The sequence below is a fragment of the Taudactylus pleione genome, unplaced genomic scaffold (genome assembly GCF_031769625.1).
Source record: "Taudactylus pleione unplaced genomic scaffold, aTauple2 ptg000154l, whole genome shotgun sequence".
NCBI classification, from domain to species: Eukaryota; Metazoa; Chordata; class Amphibia; order Anura; family Myobatrachidae; genus Taudactylus; species Taudactylus pleione.
Window position 1 is genome coordinate 16,559,346 of NW_028284556.1, and position 25,429 is coordinate 16,584,774.

Consider the following 25,429-nt stretch of genomic DNA (forward strand, 5'->3'; position numbering starts at 1 on the left):
GTTGTACAACCTGACGATATCGTCAGGTTCAACATGTTTGCAGATGATTGATGTCCCTTCACTGAACGACTGCTCGTATCCGTGCAGTCTTTTGCCTATCGTCTAGTGGATGTGTGCCTTTTATATACGCACGCCTTGATGTGTGTTGTGATGCACAAGGCCAAAGGCCGGGTGCATTCAATCACCCAAGGCGCGCATATATCAGAATGCACACCCAAGAGTGATATATCATATAAAAATAGCCTTCGTTGTGACAAAATAGTGCTACATGGATGATGTAGGGTTAATCAGATACAGAATAGAATAGTTCAGAATATACTGTTTTATTTTAATTATTTTTAATGTATAACAGTGTAAGTGAATAAAACAGTTGAACATTCAGAATAGCCTGTTTAAACAGTTGAATATTATGACTACTGTTACTTTGAGAGTGGTTCATTTTGGAAAGAAAATGTGTTGAACAGTAAATTGTACTGGCAGGAAATTCTAAATGCTTCTTCTGGGTCAAGGCTGGCATGTCTACTCACTGTTTGCTCTGCTGGATTCTGAAGTGGCTGCTCAGGTACAGTAAGTCCTAATCAAGTTCTTTGAATAGATCATTTGTACCAGTCATTCTTTGGTGAGGATTGGTGTCAGGTCTTCGAGTTATGAGGCAGTAATGTGCTGCTTTTTTGTGAGCAGTGTCTCTGCGAGAGATATTACTGTTTACACTTGTGGTGTGATACAACTGTGACTTTGTGATGAGGTTTTAATAACAGTGAGAAGTAGATCAGTGTGTGGTCATTGGGAAATATTACATGGTCATGTGATCTAGTGTGTCCAATTATGTTGGAGGGATCTGTCTCAGTATACCACACCATTTTATATACATGTGTGGTTGTTTATACACAGGAGGCAGTGGTCCTGTATGAACAATATGAGCAGGAAATGAAGCATTTGCAGCATCTAATTGAAGAGGCACATCGTGAGTTGCAAGATGCAAAAATAACAACCAGTAACATCCAGGAACTACAGATCCAGATAAAACGGCATGAGGTATTCATGTATAAGAAAATATTTGCGCATTATACAATGTGTTATCCAGGACAATGTTTAATCACTGTTTGCTTGATAGTGCTAGTGACAATACATTTTCTATTTACCAGTTTCTTAAGTTCTTGAAACATAACTTTAGTATGGGGGAAACCTTGGGGTGAATTATATTGAGGTCTTTAAGATAAAAAAACATAAGTTTTTATTCTCAAACCTGTTTATTGATTTAGCTTTATTGTTCAGTTGGACCTACCAGGGATTTTCCCCTGATATTGAGGTTAAGATCTGTACAATTTGTAAACTCGAATTTGATTTTATTTGTTTTTTGGCCACCTCCTTCAACTTTAAAGTACATTTACAGTATCTCTTCTCAACAAACCCAGAATCTGGCTTGAAAGTTGTCTGAAATCAAATATGGTATTTTTGAACAATGTACTGTAAGTTATTATTGGCTCAAGCATATTTTTTTCAAACCTTTCATTCTGAATTGTCCCAAATTTCATTCTAGACCCCCTTCTCCATGAAAACTTCCATGTCCTCCTTTTAATTAGAAATGTGGGGCATATACACCCAAAGGGGTCCTTAGTTAATGGCTGTAGATACGAGTACTATGCAAGAGGGTATGTTTCAAATAGATAACCTCAATACTTGTGATTGAGTAATGATATATTTCAAGTAAGACTACAGTATTAGTAAAATGCTTAAACTCTATATATCTACCTGATTGGAGCCTTAAATCCATTAAAGGGTCTTAAATCAAGGACAGGTGATGTATTCAATCCAGAGCGCTCATGAGCACCAGTCCAACCGTGATTGAGTAATTTCTAGTAAGACTACAGTATTAGTAAAATGCTTAACCTCTATACATCTAAATATCTACCTGTTTGGAGCCTTAAATCTATTTAAAGGGTCTTAAATCGAGGACAAAGGTGAGCAGGTGGTGTATTCAATTCAGAGCGTTCATGAGCACCAGCCCAACTGGGATGAGGTTAATCCCGTGGGGAAGAAGGGTTGCCAGCTAGTTTATATAAGAGCATGTGATATTAAATTACCAGTGTACTTCACTCCATCATGATTTTTTTAAATAAATGCTTCATAATAGGATTCAAAGACTAGGGGCAGGCTGCGGATTGTAGCAAACATATTTTTATATTTGGTAAACTGATTAATTTGACAAAATAGGCACCTTGGATAAGTTTGCGTAGTACTGAAATCAGTCAGCGTAATTCTTATTGAATTTCACTATATACACATTTGTGTAAGATATTTTTGGTTTTTAAAAAAAAACGTCAGCCTTCTTACTACATGCATACTTCGTTACTTACTACATACTTACTTGGTCGTTCTGTAAGAGGATTTGTCCTTATTTTAAAATAATACTATTTTTGTACCACTTGTCTGTTGAAAATAAAAGTGTGTGTGTAACTGTGTGTATATATATATATATATATATATATATATATATATACACAGTCAGGTGCATAAATATTGGGACATTGACAGAATTTTCATATTTTGGCCTCTATTCACCACCACAATGGCTTTGAAATGAAACAAACAAGATGTGCTTCAACTGCAGACTTTCTGATTTCATTTGAGGGTAATTACATCCAAATCAGGTGAACGGTGTAGGAATTACAATGGTTTCTATATGTGCCTCCCACTTTTTAAGGGGCCAAAAGTAATGGGACAAACTAAACAATCCTAAATCTAACTTTCACTTTTTAATACTTTGTTGCAAATCCTTTGCAGGCAATTACAGCCTGAAGTCTGGAACGCATAGACATCACCAGACGCTGGGTTTCATCCCTGGTGATGATCTGCCAGGCCTCTACTGCAAATGTCTTCAGTTCCTGCTTGTTCTTGGGGCATTTTCCCTTCAGTTTTGTCTTCATCAAGTGAAATGCATGCTCAATCGGATTCAGGTCAGGGGATTGACTTGGCCATTGCATAACATTCCACATTTTAGCCTTAAAAAACTCTTTGGTTGCTTTTGCAGTATGCTTCGGGTCATTGTCCATCTGCTCTGTGAAGCGCCGTCCAATGAGTTCTGAAGCATTTGACTGAATATGAGCATATCATTTTGCCCAAAACACTTCAGAATTAATTCTGCTGCTTTTGTCAGCAGTCACATGATCAATAAATACAAGGGAACCAGTTCCATTGGCAGCCATACATGCCCACACCATGACACTACCACCACCACCATGCTTCACTGATGAGGTGGTATGTTTTGGATCATGAGCAGTTCCTTTCCTTCTCCATACTCTTCTCTTCCCATCACTCTGGTACAAGTTGATCTTTGTCTCATCTGTCCATAGGATGTTGTTCCAGAACTGTACTGGCTTTTTTAGATGTTGTTTGGCAAACTCTAAGCTGGTCTTCCTGTTTTTGTGGCTCACCAATGGTTTACATCTTTTGGTGAACCCTCTATATTCACTCTTGTGAAGTCTTCTCTTGATTGTTGACTTTGACACATATACACCTACCTCCTGGAGAGTGTTCTTGATTTGGCCAACTGTTGTAAAGGGGTTTTTCTTCACCAGGGAAATAATTCTTCTGTCATCCACCACAGTTGTTTTCCGTGGTCTTCCGGGTCTTTTGGTGTTGCTGAGCTCTCCGGTGCGTTCTTTCTTTTTAAGAATGTTCCAAACAGTTGATTTGGCCACACCTAATGTTTTTGCTATCTCTCTGATGGGTTTGTTTTGATTTTTCAGCCTAATGATGGCTTGCTTCACTGATAGTGACAGCTCTTTGGATCTCATAATGAGAATCGACAGCAACTGATTCCAAATGCAAATGTCACACATAAAATCAACTCCAGACCTTTTACCTGCTTAATTGATAATGAAATAACGAGGGACTAGCCAACACCTGTCCATGAAATAGCTCCTGAGTTGATAGTCCCGTTACTTTTGGCCCCTTAAAAAGTGGGAGGCACATATAGAAACCATTGTAATTCCTACACCGTTCACCTGATATGGATGTAATTACCCTCAAATTAAATCTGAAAGTCTGCAGTTAAAGCACATCTTGTTTGTTTCATTTCAAAGCTATTGTGGTGGTGAATAGAGGCCAAAATATGAAAATTCTGTCAATGTCCCAATATTTATGCACCTGACTGTATGTTAATGTGGTTACATAAATGCTTGTATATTATTTTCAGGTACATCAGGGATGGTATACAGGCATTCTGTACATTATATTATACACTTGCCCATTATATAGTTTTCATAATTTTTTTGACATTTTATATATAATAATACAATATTTAAAAATTATGTTCTCTAATTAAAATCATATAAAACATTTTTGCTCAATAACATAAAAAAAAAATAAACTTTCTGTATATAGCATTGACGGGGTTAACAGCAACTTCCTGAGCCCTGCAAAGGAGGAATTTGTCATTTTAACCTTCAGTGCACCTTATGTTTCTCCTTTCATTGTTCCAAGCTTGGCTAAGAGCTGAGTGTTGCATATTTTATAGTTGTAGTCATCACATGACCTCATTACAGAGCCCGAGACAAGAGCCATCTGGGGGGCAGCTTATAGTCTGCAGTATTAAGTGCCCAGAACCTCTGCCAGTTCTGTCTCCTTATTTGGACTAACATGTATGCGGATCAAACGTGACTGCTTATTCTGCATTGTGGCTGCTTTGTTTTTTCTTAAAGTCACTGAAACTGCGCATCCATTTCCTTGTCTCTTAGCAGCCCTCACTGCTCTGTGGTTTCACTGCATTGTGAGATGCAGCCTGGCTTAGTTCATTTTCACAGTCAACAACATCCTGCCTTTCAGTCTCTGCTGATAGATGATGCAGTGCTTGTGAGCTGTGATTTTATTGGTCAGATGCACCCAGCCATTTGCCTGTCTGATACACAATGAAACAGAGTCTGATTTCCTTCTTGTTTTTTCCTTCTATGTTGCCTACTGTAGCATACTAAACAAAAATGTGTTCTCAGGAGCTGGCGAAGAGAATCAAAGGCTACCAGGAGCAGATAGCATCGCTCAATTCCAAGTGTAAGATGTTAACAATGAAAGCCAAACATGCTACGATGCTGCTGACTGTGACTGAAGTGGAGGGACTGACAGAGGGAATGGAAGAACTGGACAGTGAACTCCTCCCTGCACACTCTACTCATCCGTCTGTTGTTATGGTAAGGCCCATGCTCACATGAATTGCTTTTATATGAGCTGTGTTACATGTAAGTCAGCCAGAGAACAAAGCTATTTTCAGCTGATGCTGTCTGTAGCCTGCAGCCTTTTTCTATATAAACAGATATATAGTATATTTTGAGGTTATCCATTCAACAAATTAATTTTGCCCAATATTATGCTATTGTTGCTTATTTACGCACTTCTTGCATTTATGCCATATTTGATTTAAATAATCGTATGTTTAAAAAAAAAAAACACATTCACCCTTTTTTTTCTTTTCATTGATATTCTGTCTTGATTCGGCAATAGGATTAGCCGAACACAATGTCCTCTTTGTTGATGTGACAAGTATTTTTGCTGGCTGTTTGGTTTGTGAACAGAACATGTGACTGGATATGTTCCGTGTGAGGAGACCACTGACATCATTAAGAATGAACACATTCCCTTTCCGAGCGTTCAGTGAATGATTTTCTAGTGAACGATTCCGTATCACTGACAACCTTGTTTAAGTCTGCACATCAAGCAGTACCTGTTACATGTTCTTCATAGCTTGTCATGTGTGAGATATTAATGAATTCTATTACAATAGACTGGATACATTATACAAGGCGTTTAGGTGGTGATATAGTAAAATGAAGTTTGTAGTCCAGCATAAGATGGAGAAGAGATTTTTGAGAAAATGTTGCTAAGTAACAATGGGGACTAGTGTGCAGTACAGTTATTATATAAGTAGCACTGAAGCATACCAGATTATTAGACATATTGCTGTAAAAAGAAAATATATGTTTGTTTTATTTAATAATTTTTTTTTTAAATGTCATAATGATATATGCCATATAATTGCAAAACTGAACAATGGCTTCAGCCACACAAAAAATAAATACGTTTGTTTGACAGTGTCTCTTTAAATGCAGTGCTTTACCTGGCATTCACAACCTTGTTGTCCTTGGGATAAAAAAAGGTGCAACTCATTAATTACCATGTACTGTATACATAGAGAGCGAGGGAGACGGGTATATAAAATTTGAAGCAAGAAAAGTCACCCTATGTGCTATACGTTATTTTATTTGTTAAGTGTGCTGCATCTTCTGAGCGTACAGTATGCAAGCGATGGTTACTATAGTACTACAGAATTGCCCCAGTTGTTGTAAATTTGATCAAAGTTGTTGATTATAGAATAATATCATTTTAATGATATACTACTTTATGTAGAAAATTAGGCCCATTTCAGTAGGAGCGCTATAACTTTATCACGTCTGTCTCTAGCTGTGCTATGATGTACAATGTACCAGCACTCCTAGACTTGCGCTTGTACACTTATCAAAGTTCATTAATGGCAAGTGTGTAACATGCAGTTGTCAGGCCCCATATCAAAATTTTGGGTTGCAGGCCTGATGACTGGTGTCCATCCTATCTGGAGGCCACAAAGTCTTGGATTTGGAAGTTGAACGGTAACTTTACTGTGTATGCATCAGCTTCCGTGCTTTCTCAGAAGAGCAAAGGGAAGTCTTCTTTAGTAGATGGACTGATGGTAGAGAGGAGATCTGCTATAATGGTCTGAATTTTTCGTAAATTGTGTATTCTATCCTTTTCTAGCGAAAAATGGGAGAACCCGCCAAAGTGGATACAAGCATAAAATGTTTGTCTAAAGCTGCCCATACACTGTGCGAAATGCACATTACAACGTGACGGTGGTTCCGACGGCGAACATATCGGGTGGTTCCCACACACAGTGGGATCGTTTAGCTGACCACCTGATATGCCGGCACCCCCCTCCCCCCCACATAGCGCTGCATGGGATAGCACATCATATTCCCAGATCAACTGAACCTACAGTAAGATCTGGAGGTGCGATGTACGACCCCCACGGTGCACGCACTGGCCTATATCATGCCCATACACGGGACGATATAGCAGCAAAATCATACCAATCCATGGGATCGGCTGCTATATCACACCGTGTATGGGCACCTTAAGACCACAACTATTCTGATTCTAGTGTCTCTTAAAGATGGGACACATCAAAAATGCCTTTTTAAGACACATATATGTTGTGCTGGAGCCTCTTTTAGATACATAAAGTATCAGCTTTAGCATGGATTAATAAAACATTTGCTAAATAGTCACAGCAACTCAGATGGATCATAGTCTGGTAAACCAAGATTGTATTAGTTGACTTTGGTTGAGCACTTCCAGAAAGCATCTGAGTACTCTTGATGCATGACAAATTGGGGCCAGGGTATGCAGTATACTTAGAGCCTGAAAAACTGATGCAGGTTCCAAGAGAATTCTTGAATCTCTTCCTTTTGTGGGCAATGGCAATGGCCTTTTTTCGCTCTGTACTTGACTGGGACATTCCAGATAGAGCTGATTTCAAAGGGGAACATTTGAAACTACCACTTGTCTAGTCAACTCATCAGACCCTCTCCAAAAGTACTTTAGTCACTTACTGTGGCTGAGGGCAGATAACCTACAGATCTCAATTATTCACAATTTTTGATTGTACAATAGTGATGACAGATGTCAGCCTTCAGGGATAGGGAGTGGTAGCCCAGCATGGTCATCTGCAGGGCCATTGATCTCGAGAGTAGTCAAACCTCCCATCAATATAGTAGAATTTCAAGCGGTATTGAATAGTAAAAGGTCACTAGGTGACAGCCTTAAAAATTCAGTTGAACAATGCTATAGTGGTAGTAAACATCAACCATCAGAATGAAATGTTCCAATAATCTTAGTGGTGTTTATTCCAAGAGTGAAAAACTAGTTAGAAGAGTATCTGAGCAGGCATCCCCTTAACATTGGAGAATGGTCCCTTCATCCGATGGTGGATGCCACCCTGGACAGAATGAAATGTTTCACGAATCTCAACATTATTCATCCCAGGGGTGGATAACTTTTTCAGCAGCCATGCCTTTCACCCCAGAAAGTGGTCCCTTCATCTGGAATTTCTTTGTAGATTGTGAACAAAATGGTCAGCCAGATGTCATCATGATGGCATCTTAGTTGAACTACAAGGAGAAGACTCTAAGTTATTTTTTCTAGAAGTCAGGTTGGTCGCATGGAATTTTTGACTAATTACATATTCCCACTGACTGCAATTCTTCCATGAGTTCCAAAAATGTAATTAAGAAAATGTCATGTTTGATCTTAGTGGACCTGGACTGACCAAGGAGATTGTAGTTCACAAACATGCTTAAGATGGCAGCACCATCATGGTGTCTGCCTTTAACTGCAGGAGGGTCTGGACAGGGGGTCTCAAACTTTCAATAGTTCAGATCTCAGTTCAGTTGGCTTATTTTCAAATGAAGCTGGCATTTTTTTCTGAAGAGCAGATTTATTTGCTGCATGTACAGCTTCCATACGTTCCTCCTTATGGTCCATTGAAGTCTGTGGGGTTAATACATTGGAGTGGAACAACTAGTTCCTGAAAGACCTAGGTCACATTCTACCAGGTCAGGGGGGATGTGCCTCCTTGGGCCTCAGCTGAGCAAGCTGTGTTGGGCAGCCACTTTGTATTTGTTCTATACATTCACAAAATATTACGGGTGACGTGTATGAACCCAAGGAGGCAGTGACTTCTCGTTGGATGTAATAGAAAATTGATTTTTACAACATGACACATACAGATCTATCTAGCCTACTTTGGCCTCATAAATACAGGAAAAATTAATAGAGATAAGAAGACTTTGGGCCGTGGCTCCGTCTTTTTGTGGAGCTGTAGCAGAGATAATATACAGATGCTAGTTTCAGCCTTCCCTTTGTGTATTATTGTGCAACGGAATGTGCGAACCCTCAGATGCCCACCTGCAACACTGCTGTTGATTCTGGAAATTCCACCATTGGTGCACCATCGATGCTTGCACCAGCCCTATAGCAGGTGCCGTGTCTCCATCTGAACATCGCCTCTGTGGCTGCGGCTCTGAATATGAGGACACAGCATCTTTCACTGACAGACTCACAACACTCCCATAACATGCCTACACAACAGATTTTCTTCTTCAGGGTCAATAAGGCTCCACAAGGAGACAATGGGGTGTAGATGGTACTTGGAGGACCAGACACCAACAGCAAAGCTTTTTCATATCCCAGGATGCTCCGGTCCTTCCCCTTATACTCTGCCCACAGCCTGAAGGCAAATCAGCTTTATTTTGATGAGTTACTTTTATTTGAATTTTTTTTACTACAGAGCAGCAGCACTAGACACTGCTGCTCCATCACCCCTCCATGGCGCCGTGACACCAGCCCTTGGCTAGGTACTCCCGGCGGAGCTCCAGGGAAATCTAGTTAGCAGGGCTCCTCGGACCCCAGACTGCAGCTAAGACTCAAGGGGACAGACAAGGCGGATCCCCACTTGCGGGGACCCGCGTCTATGTACAGTCTTGCCTCCTGTCTCATGAGACAGGCCGGGGGTGCTGATGTGGACACACCGGTTCGTCCGGGACTCCACTAGACCACCAGAGCAGTACAAGCACTGACGCAGGGCACATATTAAGGCCAGGGACCCGGTGGTTGATGTCAGCATAGGGGAGAAGGCACACTCTCCCTGCGGCCTCTCCCCTGACTCAGAGCACTATTCCACTGCGGTCTTGCTGCTCCGTGAGCTGATCCTCCCTCACCCTCCACCTCCTCTGAGACTCACTGCAGCCATTTTCTGCATTTAGGTCTCCAGGAATGCTGGGTCCGGGCCCCCTGTATACCTCTCTCAAGTGCCAGGTTATACAAGGCTATTCCTACCAGCCACTGTGGTCTGTGTAGTTGAATTAGTGCCCACTGCAGTTATCTTATATGTTATGCATTGTATGTGACTTGGACTAGCGCTGCTGTCTGTTTATTTCTCACTCTGGCTCAAGATTTTCTTCAGGGCAGACCAGTACAAGTACAGTTCGACAACGCCACGGGGATGGCCTACCTCAATCACCAAGGAGGCACTCAAAGTTGGTCAGCAATGGCAGAAGGGTCCTGCATTCGCACATGGGCCAAACACCATCTCCCAGCCATGCCAAGCTTCCAGTGTATGGGGCCAGGATGAGGAACCCCGACGCAGCCTTTGTGGGCGCATTATCTGTGAGGTGGACCTTCTATTTGGCATACCTTTTTCCTCCAGTCTCCCTTCTGCCACGGGTTCTTCGGAAGTTCAAGCAAGAGGAGGTACGGTCCTCTTGGTGGTCCTCTTGGTGGCTTCGGCTAGGCCCAGGCACCATTGGTACTCTGACCTTCAAAGTCTCTCCATAGACGTTCCTCTCCAACTTCCTCTGACTAGACCTGTTGTCTCAGGGTCCCTTTCTACATCCGGACCTGGCCCATCTGTCTTTAATGGCTTGGCTCTTGAGACTTCCCTCCTAAGGTCTAAAGGGTTTTCTAACTCTCTGGTCCAGACCATGCTCAGAGCACATAAACCGGCCAAGTGTGGCATACATATTTCCAGTGATGTGCTACTAGAAACTATGACCCTCAGGTTTTTAGGGTTTCTAGAGTCTTTGCCTTTCTTCAAGCTGGATTGGATCTTAGACTTCACCTAGCCTCTCTGAAAGTACATGTCTCTGCTCTGTCCTTCTGGTTCCAGCGCAGAATTGCTCCTCTACTGGATGTTCACCTTCCTGCAAGGTGTTCTCCATATACAACCTCATTTTGTCCCTCCTGTGGCTCTGTGGGATTTGTCAGTGGTTTTCCACGGCTCACTGCGAAGACTGTATTTTCTGGCTATAGCATCTGGATGTGGTCCATGCAGGGCTCTACTAGTTCCATCAGGAAATCAGACTCCCTCTTTGTCCTATATGGATTCCACAAGAAGGGATGGCCAGCTGAAAAACAAACTCTGGCCAGATGGCTTCGCATGGCTATCTCACAGGCTTACAAGCAGACTGGCCTTCCTGTGCCTGCTACAGTTTCTGCTCATTCTTCTCGCTCTGTGGATCCCTCGTGGGCAGCCGATGTGGCGGCTCTGCTTAACAACTATGAAAGGCGGCCACGTGGTCTTCTGCCCACACCTTTCCTAGGTTCTATGCCTTTGATACTATTGCCTTTCAGGATGCTTCCTTCGGGCGCCGGGTTCTCCTCTCGGCTCAGGAGCATCCTCGCACCTGCCTTCTGTGGGTTTCTTCTCTTGGTCACTTGTTTCCTTCTCTGTGTGAGAGTGTGATTCTTCAGTGTACCAGTCTTCCTTCTCTCCTATCCTGGGATACGAAAAAGCTTTACTGTTGGTGTCTGGTTGTCCAAGTACCACCTACACCCCATTGTCTCCCTGTGGACCCTATGGACTTCGAAGATAGAGTTAATAAGGGTAAGTTTTACCATAACTCTCCTTTTTTTGCATTGTTTTAAGGCCACTTCCCAATCACCACCCAACGGTTTCCCTCGGTAGTTCTGACTCAACAGTGCATTTGTGCATAAACGGATGCACCACAGGGGTTTTCAGAAGATTTCTTGCAGTAGTAAATAATCACTGAACTACATGAACATCGGCATTGCATGCAGTTAGCTTACACCTCTGAATTGGGCCCTTTATGTCTTCTGTAGAGACTTATAGCAGGAAATATACACTATTTACATTTTTAACAATAGATTAATATATACATAAATGTATGTATAAAACATATATAAGTACATGTTTACTGTATAAGACTAATTGATTGCGGAGGGGGGTGTTGCCTCATGGACCAGTGCAAAGCCACAATGGGATCATTTTGACATCTACTGTATTATCTAGAACATTCTGAAACAAAGAAAATAAAAGAGTAAGCAATTAGTCATGTTTGGTACTAATGTTATATGTACAGACATTATCATCATGCGCATCAGCCTACAGTCACTGGGGCTGATGCAGAGTTGAATGCAAGCTGGCTGTAATTACACCTGCATTGTGTGCACTGAGAAAAATGTGCCTATTCTCCCAAACTCTGTGCGACTGCATCTCCCTTATACATACGCTCATCATTATCAGCACCTGCAAGAGATGCACCTGAAAACAGGGACATCTGCAACTGTGCATAGCCCACAATTTCTGCAACACACTGTCTTTGAACTCAGCCTAAGTGCAAACGCCCTAGCAGTTACACCACTGCAGCCGCAAGTGGCGATGGGCAGAGTGAAAACACACAAAATCCGTCTGTAAAATTGGCTTGCGTTCAACTCTGCCTTTGCCCCTGTGATGAGCACTACTAAACAATTTAGATAACAGGAGAATGCCAAAAGCAGTTTTCAGAAAGACTATAGGGCCTGATTCAGAGCCGTTCGCTATTTGCGGTCGTTCGTTCAAAAACAAGGGGTGGCTATTCAAATGATCCGTTCGCAAATTGCAGTCTGTTCACACCTCTAAGTCTGAACGAGCGAGCAAAACATACGCTCGTTTATTTGTTAAAAACGCCCCCTGGCCGCTCGCACCATACGTCATGTCCGCTATTTATTAGATTAATCGAGTACATCGACCAGCGTATGAACTGCTCGCTATTCTTGTGGTTGGTTTTTGCTACCACAATTTTGCGAACAGTTCTGGCTTAAAAAAAACCCAGTGACGTGGTCAATGACGCTGCTGCTTTAAATATGCACACCCATAAAACGCCCGTTTTGACCTTTAAGCACGCCTGCGTTCTGATTTCCACTCCCCGTTTTCAAGCACCTTCCCCTGTTACCACCCACATACGCCTCATCCTGTCACTCAAATTATCAGGCATTCGCTATTTTGCGAGCACATGAATTTCGGCCGCACTGACTGGTTCGCGCATGCGTATAACGATCCGTACGCATGCGCAGATGTGCGAACATCGCTCGGAACGAGCGTACTGCCGCTAGCGAGTGGCTCTGAATGAGGGCCTATAGTCCGTATTAGATATAGTGTCCAAAAGCAGAAGCATTATGGATAATAGCTGTATATCTTTCCAAGCATGATAGTAAATTACTGAGTTAAAAGTAACTTCTCGTACAGTACACTATTTGTCATTTAAAGTGTGTTAATTTTGTGTTTACACTGTACTTTTCCAAGTCTCTGACTTCTCTTTGATGTGCTTGCTGTCCTCTGGGGTTCTTCCGATGTTCTTTTGTGATAGATGACCGCTGGTCGCTGTCACACTCTTCTGTCACCTGTTACTGAGGAATCTGGGGAGGAGGGTACCAACAGTGAGATTTCCTCTCCACCGGCCTGTCGTTCTCCTTCACCTGTGGCTAATACAGATGCTTCTGTTAACCAGGTATCACTAAACTGTTTTTCTTCTGTGCAATGCCAGCAAGTGCAGTTCTCAATTCTCTGTACCCTGTTTTTTTTAATTATATTATGTCTTCCTAAGTGTACACAGGATACCTAGGTATTTTGAGTCATTTGATTACTTATGGCCTGTGTGTGGCTGAAACATGGACATATGGATGGACATATTCCTTAGAAACAAATTATCACCCATTAAAATTGTTCCTGCGCCTTTACATGGAGATGAATTGTTCTTTTGTCTTTGTATGACATGGCAAAAAAAAACATCTATGGTGAAACATCGATGGTTTGCACTGCCTCGATGGTCATCTCTGCTGTGGGAAAGGCAGGCTGTGGTCCAATCAAAAATGGGGGCGGGGTTTAGCTGCCCCAGGGGGGGGGGAGCTAAGCTCCCTCTTGACCAGGAAAACTAGTTAACATTGGCCAGCAACCATCAATGTTTTGAAAACATCGATGGTCGATGTGTGATCACTCCTCCCCACAAGCATTGGAAAATGCTGCGGCTGTTGCCCAGGTCAGCAGCCACGACCAGTCTCTGACTACAGCCCAGCACACGACAGCATGTGCTGGGCTGCTGTGAGGTAAGAAGGAGGGGGATGGCGCAGGGCCCCTCCAGCAAGCCCTCGCCTGGGTAATTAGTACCCGCCCCTCTCGGCGCCCCTGCTGGTAACAACTTTTTTCATCTGCTATCATTAATCATCTAAATATTTAAATACCCCATTTACAAACATATGTCTTGCTTTATAAACCGGAAATTCCATGTCAAGTGGACCAATTTTGAAGATCGTCCCCACCAACGTTTAGTTCACAGTATGCAATAGCAGCAAAACTATGGACCTTAAAGAAGGGCTGGGTGTTTTGTTACTATTGCATAGTGAACCAAAATGTTTCCAATGTTAGACTAAATAATATGCCATCCTTCATGTAAAATGTTATAACAATTGGAGATGGTCAGGTGGTAACCCCTGGTCCACGTGACATGGTATGCCCACACCAAAATATTTCTGTCCACGTGACATGGAATGCCCACACCAATATATTTCTGTCCACGTGATATGGAATGCCCACACCAAAATATTTATTGTTGTACAAGGTCTGTTTTATACTTATACAGAAAGTTGAAAGCTGCACTTTTCTGGGGGAAAATGTGATGTCTTGTTATATTTCTTGTACCTCTGTGTGTTTTGTATAATCATAATATAGATGTTTTGTGTACTAGAAAACCTCATAACCCGTAACACAATCAGTAATATTTAGCAATGTATGATGTTTGTAAACAGGCATTCATTGGGCTAGAACAGTGCTGAATACAGTTTACACTAAAATCACTCATTTTATGAGGGTGGATATAATTTGTATGTCTATATTATGCAATTGCTGGATAGCTCTCCATGGGCTCTATTTATTAACATTATTTTTACTAAAATAAAGTGAAAAAGGGTGTTTTCACACCCTTTTCACATTATTTTAGTTTCACCTGTAGTTATTACAGGGCAATTGGAGTAGAATTAGTAAAATTCTACTCCAACCCCCAGTATCACTTATTTTTAGTAAAGCAGATCGCATTTCCCATAATTGTAATGGGAAATGTGATCCGACCACAGTTACTAAAAATAAATTGTAAAAAAATATCGGGGGAAGCCCTGTGATAATAACGCCACCTGGAGGTGGCGTTATCCAGGGTCTCCCCCGGTTACTGGGCTCCCACTCTGCTCTAACGGGGAGAGCAGAGGCGGGAGCCGGTACCAGTAATCAGCTGTGTGGTCTAAGCAGACCGCAAGCTGATTGCTGTAAAAAAAAGAAAAAAATAATTAAACATTTTTTTTTTTACTTAGCTGACTCCAGGGACCGGTGATCGGGCCAACGGTTATGGCTCCACCCAGGTCAGCTTGTCTCCCACAGTGCACTGGGCCCGGTCATCAGGTGATCGGGCCCCAGTGCAATATGGGAGATCACCTGATCGGGAAGCCCGGAGAAGATCACCGGAGGCCAGGAGGATGCAGGTAAGTCTAATGAAGGGAGGGGGGGTCGCGGGGGTCTGCGATCGCGGGGGCGGGGCTTAGCGCCGGGGGGCAGGGCTTAGCGTAGGTGGGGGGGTAGTAGCGGTGGTTGGTCGGCGCATGCGCAGGATCTTAGTCGCGGTATTTTTTCCGAAAATACAGCGACTAGAGTGCGGATGGGATCCGCAGGGACAGAGCTTTATCGCAAGCTCTGTCCCTGCAAGGGATTTATAGTAAATCCCTGTGATATTGCCTGAATTCGCAATGCGAATTCACTCGGTAATATCACACTACAATCCGCATTCAATATGCGGATTGTAGTAAATAGAGCCCATATCTGATAAAGGTGAGGATTTCGGGCGAGGAAGCTAAAAAATCATAAGTGTTTCCACTTTTGCTGTAGAGCCAATATATTTGTGTGCTGTTTAAAGTATTTGTCTAAAGGCGTGGTGTAGACATTTAATTGTGATCTATCAACTGTCAGTGAATGGTCCGAGGGGATTATGTCATCCATATGTCACATGACTGACACATTAAACTAACTAACCTAGCATTAAACAGTACACCATCTACAGCAGCCCTGAAAGATAATTTACAAAACTTTGAAATTAGTCTCCATCTGATTTAGGGGCATTCTTTAGTTGCAAGTCTTATAACTTGAGTATTATGTCAGACTAGGGAGTTCGAGCCCACTGTGCTGTCCTGATGCTCCTTTATTGTTCATGTACTTAATATAATGAGATACAACTCTTTTATATATGTCTTGTTGCTTGCTACACCTGCTCTCTCCCATTTTTCTTTTCTGTACTATTTCCCTAACTAATTTATTGCCATTTTTTAATTAGATTAAAAAAAAATACTGAAGCAGCACAACACGCCACTAACTCTCTTACCAGTGCTGGATTTACAATGGATTGGACACTTAGGGGCATATTTATCAATATTTTTAATCTAAAATAATGTATCACAGGGCTTCTAGATGAGTTTTTTGTAAAAAAAAAAAAAACTACTCCGTGCCCTAAAATTCACATAGTTTAGAATGCTGATCGCATTTCCCATAACTATAATGGGAAATGCATTCTTTTCAGTTTTAGATAAATTGTAAACTAATACCAGCGTGATCCTCACAAAATTAACTTATACAGTCAGGTGCATAAATATTGGGACATTGACAGAATTTTCATATTTTGGCCTCTATTCACCACCACAATGGCTTTGAAATGAAACAAACAAGATGTGCTTTAACTGCAGACTTTCAGATTTAATTTGAGGGTAATTACATCCAAATCAGGTGAACGGTGTAGGAATTACAACGGTTTCTATATGTGCCTCCTACTTTTTAAGGGGCCAAAAGTAATGGGTCAAACTAAACAATCCTAAATTTAACTTTCACTTTTTAATACTTTGTTGCAAATCCTTTGCAGGCAATTACAGCCTGAAGTCTGGAACGCATAGACATCACCAGACGCTGGGTTTCATCCCTGGTGATGCTCTGCCAGGCCTCTACTGCAGTTCCTGCTTGTTCTTGGGGCATTTTCCCTTCAGTTGTCTTCATCAAGTGAAATGCATGCTCAATCGGATTCAGGTCAGGGGATTGACTTAGCCATTGCATAACATTCCACTTTTTAGCCTTAAAAAACTCTTTGGTTGCTTTTGCAGTATGCTTCGGGTCATTGTCCATCTGCACTGTGAAGCGCCGTCCAATGAGTTCTGAAGCATGTGACTGAATATGAGCATATAATATTGCCCGAAACACTTCAGAATTCATTCTGCTGTTTTTGTCAGCAGTCACATCATCAATAAATACAAGGGAACCAGTTCCATTGGCAGCCATACATGCCCACGCCATGACACTACCACCACCATGCTTCACTGATGAGGTGGTGTGTTTAGGATCATGAGCAGTTTCTTTCCTTCTCCATACTCTTCTCTTCCCATCACTCTGGTACAAGTTGATCTTTGTCTCATCTGTCCATAGGATGTTGTTCCAGAACTGTAATGGCTTTTTTAGATGTTGTTTGGCAAACTCTATTCTGGTCTTCCTGTTTTTGTGGCTCACCAATGGTTTACATCTTGTGGTGAACCCTCTATATTCACTCTTGTGAAGTCTTCTCTTGATTGTTGACTTTGACACATATATACCTACCTCCTGGAGAGTGTTCTTGATTTGGCCAACTGTTGTGAAGGGGTTTTTCTTCACCAGGGAAATAGTTCTTCTGTCATCCACCACAGTTGTTTTCCGTGGTCTTCTGGGTCTTTTGGTGTTGCTGAGCTCTCCGGTGCGTTCTTTCTTTTTAAGAATGTTCCAAACAGTTGATTTGGCCACACCTAATGCTTTTGCTATCTCCCTGATGGGTTTGTTTTGATTTTTCAGCCTAATGATGGCTTGCTTCACTGATAGTGACAGCTCTTTGGATCTCATATTGAGAGTCGACAGCAACTGATTTCAAATGCAAATGTCACACCTAGAATCAACTCCAGACCTTTTACCTGCTTAATTGATAATGAAATAACGAGGGAATAGCCCACACCTGTCCATGAAATAGCTGTTGAGTTGATAGTCCCATTACTTTTGGCCCCTTAAAAAGTGAGAGGCACATATAGAAACCATTGTAATTCCTACACCGTTCACCTGATTTGGATGTAATTACCCTCAAATTAAATCTGAAAGTCTGCAGTTAAAGCACATCTTGTTTGTTTCATTTCAAAGCCATTGTGGTGGTGAATAGAGGCCAAAATATGAAAATTCTGTCAATGTCCCAATATTTATGCACCTGACTGTAGACTTCCCTTATTCAGCAGGGCAGAGAGGAAGATTCCTCCCCTGTTTTCCTGTTCTGTTGTACTGAGAACACAGACACAGCAGAGCATAACGTTAACATACAGAGCATGCAGGAACATTGCCAATGTTTCCAGCAGTCTAACTACAGAAATAATGTATCAAATTCCGAAATAGACACTTGATCCAGTTTTTGTAACAATTTGCACTCTAGCAATTCAGATTAAAACAGTCACATAGAATGCAATATAATCATGCACCATTATCTTCAAAAGCATCGCTGAATAGCATATAAAATTATAAATAGCAGCATATACATTCAATCCATGTGTTCAGCATAACATTTTTCATAAAGTGCAAAAGTGCCTGGTAAACGTGCCCAAGTGGAAAGCGCTCATCTCTAAAAGAAAAGTATGTCTGCGAGTGTGACGTAAACTAGCTTACACTTACAGACTTTCTTTTATTTTAGTCTCCTACAGTCTTGAGAAAAGGATGCTTGGTTTTCCTGACATGTTGGCAATCAGGGACAAGCTGGAGAGATGAGAGCAATCCACTAGGGTACATTAACCAGACACCTTATGGAAATTGCTATGCTGAGCACATGCATTGAATGTTAATGCTTGATGACACATCCTTGATTATAGCTGAGAAATCATGTTTTTCTCAGTTTAGTATTTGTTGAGGGCAAATTGTTGGGTGGATCTTTACCTTTTATTCAACTAACAATATTAATACTACAGATGTGTCCTCGTGTTTGACTTCGAAATGTAATCCCTAAACATCGCCTGAATGTTTTATGATCAAAATCCCAAATTCACTAATCAGCGTACTTGACCGACTGTTTACATTCGATGGTGATACTCAGCAATTTCTGTCCTGTGCGACATCAGTCGATTTGCACCGTTTACAACAGACTCTGCTGTTAAAACAAAGCATGAATCCACCAACAGGCTCGGCAGTGGATTCAAATCACTGTGAAGATCAGTATGATCTTTTTAGGCTTTGGTGTTGAAAAGTGTAAAAATTGTGTGCCCCCCCCCCAAAAAAAAAAGTAGACATAACCAAGCCTGGGCTGACCAGTTTGTGGCTGGTTTTGCATTATGGCAGCGGGGACCCCATGCTGTGTGTCTCTCTGCTATAGTGTAAGCCCCCCGCCTGGTTCAGCCTGATGCTGGTTACTGGAAAATAGGAGGGACCCCCAGCAGTTTTTTTACCCAATTTTCCAGTACCAGACCGGATTCAGAGATCTGGGGCTGATTATGCTTTTTTTGGTGGAGATCCCACGATTTTTTATTTTTTTAATTAATCCTTTATTTAAAGTTTTAAATACAAAAGCCTGCACAGATCATACTGTTCTGCGCAGTGCTTCGGGCAAACACTCTGCTCACAGCAAATCTATTAATTCTGTGCATTATGCATCGATTTTGGTGATGATCGATTTGACTTAACACAATTCTTAGTAAATCCATTATTTCTATTCTTGTCATTGTTAACTATTCAATGTTTTGTCTAATGGTGTATTCGATTGTGAAGTCATGTTTAACCTGCAATCTGCTGTCGATTTGGGCTTTAGTAAATCTCTGATTTGCAAAATCACATGGAAATCACAGAAAAACACCAAATCGACCAAAAACTAATCTTAGTAAATTTACCCCCTAGCCTCAATATGCCATTTGGCACGAGTGAGCTGCACCGAGTTGTGTAGCTCCCCTTTTGCATCTTTTCCACTCGAATATGCGTCTTAATTGCAACGTGATGTGACACAACCGCTTCACGAGACTGCACTGATTAATTTGATATGTGACACTTGTATATCTGTGTGCGACTGAGTCTGCATCTGTACAGAGGAACTTGGTGTAAAAAACAGCCACGGACATTTCATTGCATCTCTTTGTATGCCGATTCACACAGATATGCACTGTGTCACATATGAAATTAATCAGTGCAGTGTTGTGAAGCAGTTTTGTTGCATTGCGTTGTGCCTAAGACACACAATTGGGCTGTTTGGCTCATCTGCGGCAATAGTGTATGAGGACATATCTGTAGTCATTGTTTTACTTTCAATATGGTGATTGATTTACTTAACCTGCTATACCATCATTTCTTCCCTTCCTTTCCTGTCTTCACTTGTTCCTTATATCCCTAAAAAGATGGTCTAGCACAAATCTCAATAGTAGAGTGGATCTTATTTGCATTGATTGCAGACTAGTATTCCCGGTAACTGAGGAAGATCCGGCAGTGTGGGGAGAACCTCTGGGGACAGCCTGGTACCTACAGGAGTGCTGGGCCCACCACCAGCGTGATCAAACCAGGGGCATGCCATGAGGCCATGCCCCTTCCACACACAGCCATGCCCCTTTTTCAGGCGCGCGCGATGGCACTCTTTGCTGCGCGAGGTGACAACCACTGTAGCCAAGTGGTATCCAAGTGATATACATGTTTAGGATCTATTATTCTGAGTGCTTGGGACATGGGTTTTTGTGAAGAAATCATTTGGAGCACCGTTCTTGCCTAAAATTTACTAAAAAGCATTTGAACTGACTACAGTCTTTCTTCAAACTGCTCCTGCCATTTGCAGCCTCAAATTGTTTAGCAGAGCTCCTCATAGAATCTGCAGGAAGAAAAACTTGGTGAGCAACTAGAATTACAGCATGAATTTACTTTCTCCTGTATTTTTCAATTGGATATCACCGTACATATATTCGCAAATGTTTGGTCATTTACCTATTTGCTCATTGGGTCCCGTTTAGAATTAAACGTATTTTACATAAAAAAAGTGCCAGTAAAAAAATTGTCAGTTTCCATCAAGAATACATTAACCCCTTTGCTGCAGAAGATGAGAGGGACTCGTGCTCCCGAAAGCAGCTAGACTGTGGAAGACGAGGTCAACTAGACCTCCGCAGTGGCTGCTAACATGCCCCCAAAAATGACTTACCTTGTCCCCATTGGTCAAGGAGATCGGTGAGATGTCCCTGTAGCAGCCGCTGGTAAATTCCGGGAGTGCCACCACTGCGTGCATGCCAAATACAAGTTAAAATCCTTTGCATCTTTGACACAATTATGCATAACTCTCAACCACACCCCCCCCCCCCCCAAAGTTAGGACAGTTTTGCTTTTCGGGGACTGTCCCGCTGGGGGTAAAAGTTGCAGGGAGAGCCTGAGGGCAGTCTAGCATCTCCGGGAGTGCTCCCTGAGTGATGGAAATGGTGGCGTCTCTCTAGGCCACTCCCCTCCCAGTTAGACCACGCCCATTTCCCAGATGAATGGTAAAGCTTAAAAGTAAGAAATGTGAACACACAAATAACAATGCCACAAGGCAAATAATGCACAGTCACCTAGAGAGATTAGTCTGCAATCCAACAATCCATAGCCAACCAATGACAAGCCAATGCTGCTGATCATCATCAGTGCATATTTTGCTCCTTCTCTCCAGCATCCGTAAGAGCTATGCCTAAAGATCTGAGCGAGTAGCATTTTCTAGAATATGCCCTTACTGTACTTGGTCTACAATTGCAGACCTCCTCCCGCCCTCATTCCAAACTCTAAGCGTAAGGGGTCATAATTGTAAGATGTAACTTAACCTGTATATTGACTCCTTATACATTGTTGCTGCAGTTGTGCCAAACAGACCCTCTCGGCGTGCCACATCCTGTGCGACTCTACTTGCGACGATCGTCTTTTTTGCATCTTTTTCACTCAGAAAGTGTCTTAGTCGCAATACGATGTGACTAGAATGCAGCAGGAGACTGCACTGATTATTTTGAAATGCGACACTTGTATATCTGTGTGTCTGTATACAAAGTGTTATGATGCAGAGGCCGCAGCTTTTTTTAACACACACAGATATACAAGTTTCACACATCAAATTAATCAGTACAAACTCCTGGTGTGTCAAAGGGCTCTATTTATTAACATTATTTTTACTAAAATAAAGTGAAAAAGGGTGTTTTCACACCCTTTTCACATTATTTTAGTATCACCTATAGTTATTACAGGGCAATTGGAGTAGAATTCGTAAAATTCTACTCCAACCCCTAAGTATCACTTATTTTTAGTAAGCAGATCGCATTTCCCATAATTGTAATGTGATCCGACCAAAGTTACTAAAAATAAATTGTAAAAAAATATTGGGGAAAGCCCTGGAGGTGGCATTATCCAGGGTATCCCCTGGTTACTGGCCTCCTGCCCTGCTCTAACGGGGAGAGCAGAGCCGGGAGTAAGTCCCAGTGATCAGCTGTGTGGTCTAAACAGACCGCAAGCTGATTACTGTAAAAAAAAAAAAATTTGGTAACAAAAAATTTACTTACCTGACTCCAGGGACCGGTGATCGGGCCTCCAGTGATGACTCGTCTCCGGTCAGCTGGTCTCCCATAGTGCACTGCTGCCCGGTCATAATGTGATTGGGTCCCAGTGCAGTATGGGAGATCACATGACCGGAGGCATGGAGAACATCACCGGAGCTTGCAGGTAAGTGTAATTAAGGGAGCTAGAGGGGGGGTCGCCAGGGGGGGGGTGGAGGGGGAAGGTCGCAGTGGGGTCCGCGATTGCTGGGGGCGGGGCTTAGCGTTGGTAGGGCTAGCAGCGGCGGCCGGTCGGCGCAAGCGCGAGCACTTGGTCACAGTATTTTTTGTGAAAATACCGTGATAAGGCTCCGAAGGGGATTCACGGGGACAGAGCTTTATCGCAAGCTCTGTCCCTGCAAAGGATTTGTAGTAAATCCCTGTGATATTGCCTGAATTCGCAATGCGAATTCAGTCGATAATATCACACTACAATCTGCATTCAATATGCGGATTGTAGTAAATAGAGCCCTTAGTGTCGTAGGGCCTGATTTAACAAGGATCGCAATTGCAAAGCTGCACGCCGGCGAATTACGTCCTTGCTATTTAGCAAATGCAGCATGAGGTGTTTGACACGGAATCGGTATGATTTACTGCCAGATGCTTGTCCGGCGGTTGGAATCCCGACAGCGGCTGCCCGACATGGGTGAAAATCCCAATCGTCCCCAGGTAAGTATTCACTAACCTAACCCTAACCCTCTTTAGGGGTGCCTAACCCTAACCTTCCCCCCAGTGCCTAACCCTAATCCCCCTTCCCCGCTGCCTAAACCTAAGACCCCGGGGGGGTGCCTAACCCTAAGTCCCGCCCGGGGGTGCCTAATCCTAACCCTCCCTACCCCTAGCCTAACCCTAACCTCCTGGGGGGGTGCCTAACCCTGTCCCCCCCGGGAGCTCTAAACCTAACCCCCCTAGCGGCTGTCCGCGCACGGCGCCTGGCACCACTTCGATTGGGATGCCGGGCGCCGGTCTCCCGGCGTTGGTAAAATGACAGGCGTCTGGATTTAGACGCCTGTCATTTAACCCTCGCCGGGATAAAGCATTCGGGAAGCTGGCTGTCGGGATTAAGTCCGCCGGCTTCCCGACTGCATACCGTTTGACACCCCTTGCTGCATTTGCGATCCCAGCACTCCGACAGAGGTCACAGGCTGGGATCACCATCGCGACCATCGGTGGTTGATGGACACAATGGTGGATGGCTGAGCAAGCCTTGCAAGCCCAGAACAATCGGGATAATCGGGAATCTGCTGAATCAGGCCCTTAGTCACATCGCATTGTGACTAAGACGCAGTTTCAAGCCACATTTTCTTGCAGCTCACTCATGCCAGGCGTCTTGCGCCGCATGGTTTGAGGCTAGATGTATGAGGACATATCTGTACGTGCATGTACTTTTTATATACATTTTACACAAAAATATGCAACACTACATGAACCCCATTGTTATCAACTGTAATCATGAACTAAATGGTGCTTATATATTGTTACAACTTTAGTAATATGTAATTTAATTATATGATATGGCTTTTTCTATTATTTTCTCTGAAAACGTACAGTATATAGGAATTGTACCTCTTTTCAGTACGTTATCTGTTCATTAGTGAGAGAATTTCTTGTGGTGTTTTTAGTCTTTCAGATTGAACAGTTACTACAAGACAGACACTGGCAAGCAGCCATCCACAATTTTTGAGAGACACAACGCCACCATCATTCTAATGTGGCGCTGGTTACGAGCCAATCGGAGCTCGCGGACCGGCAGCCGCCACTGATTTTATCAATACTAATGTCAATACAATTAGTAATCCTTTTCATATCTTATACAGAGCCCCAACTGGGGGAGGGGGCCAGGGGGGCACATGCCTCGGGCGCTGGACTTGAGGGGGGCGCAGAGGAGACAGGGAGCCCAGATGGCTGCAGGTGTTGTGTTGGAGCCGCACTGGCAGCCAACCATCCCACAGCAGCCCTTTAGAGACACAACGTCGCCATCATTCTAATGTGGCGCTGGTTGCGAGTCAATCGGAACTCATGGACCGGCAGCCAATCAGCACAACGTCGTTCACAGACATATCGCTGGTACACACTGGCCGACGCAAACAAGACATATTGGCCGATCATTTAATTGGCCAATATATCTGCTATTCTCTGTGGGGAGACTTGCTTAGCACACATTCTCTGTGGGGAGACTGGCTTAGCACATAGTTACTGTGGAAGGACTTTTTTTTCAACTCACTGTACTTGTATCTCCTGATCCACCACTGCAGATATGTTTAAAGCTATAAGTGAACACAAGTTTTGGTGTTTGCACAGTGTGGCAAAGTGCATTTTACATTGGACTTAGGACCTCATTCAGAGCCGCTCGCATAAAGCGAGCGCTTGCTCTGAATCAGGGAGGCCGTTTTAAAAAAAAAAAAAAAAACAGCCTCCTGGCCGCTCGCTAAGCTGTGGGTAACCACCCACAGCTTTTGCGAGCGGTCAGGTGATGGTCGCGATAGTCGCGGCCATCGCGACCATCGGGCTTGCGACGAGACCCTTGTTCTAGGGTCTCATCTGCCGCAAGCCCCAGTGAGCTTCCGGCTCTAATAGAGCTGGAAGCTCACTACTGACATCACGATTGATGTCAGTAGGCCGCCCACAAACAGCAATTATTCCTTCTGGAACGCCTCCGTTTGTCAAGCCACCCCCCCACCCCGCCTACAAAACGGGGCGAGCTGTCGATCAACATCGACAGCCGCCCCGTTTGTAGCGAGCCCCGGAGCGAGTGAATTTCTCACTCGCTCCAGGGCTTGCGCATGCACATTGCGCACGCCGCAACCATTGACGCGCTTGCGAGCGCATAATGCTTGCAAGCGGGTCTGAATCAGGCCCTTAGATCCAACTCTTAGGGCCATATTCATCATCCCTTAATAACCCATTTTTTTAAGTTTTCATAATT

At 43.0% G+C, this 25,429-nt stretch overlaps 1 protein-coding gene across 1 annotated transcript in view; it reads left to right on the forward strand.

Annotated features, from left to right (window-relative positions):
* SYNE1 (spectrin repeat containing nuclear envelope protein 1) overlaps window positions 1-25,429 on the forward strand; it is a 546,802-nt gene that overhangs the window by 354,232 nt on the left and 167,141 nt on the right. Inside the window, exons 89-91 of the mRNA XM_088474380.1 lie at window positions 892-1,035; window positions 4,992-5,186; window positions 13,230-13,370. Of these exons, the coding sequence (XP_088330506.1) occupies window positions 892-1,035; window positions 4,992-5,186; window positions 13,230-13,370 (480 nt within the window). The remainder of the gene's footprint in view (window positions 1-891; window positions 1,036-4,991; window positions 5,187-13,229; window positions 13,371-25,429) is intronic.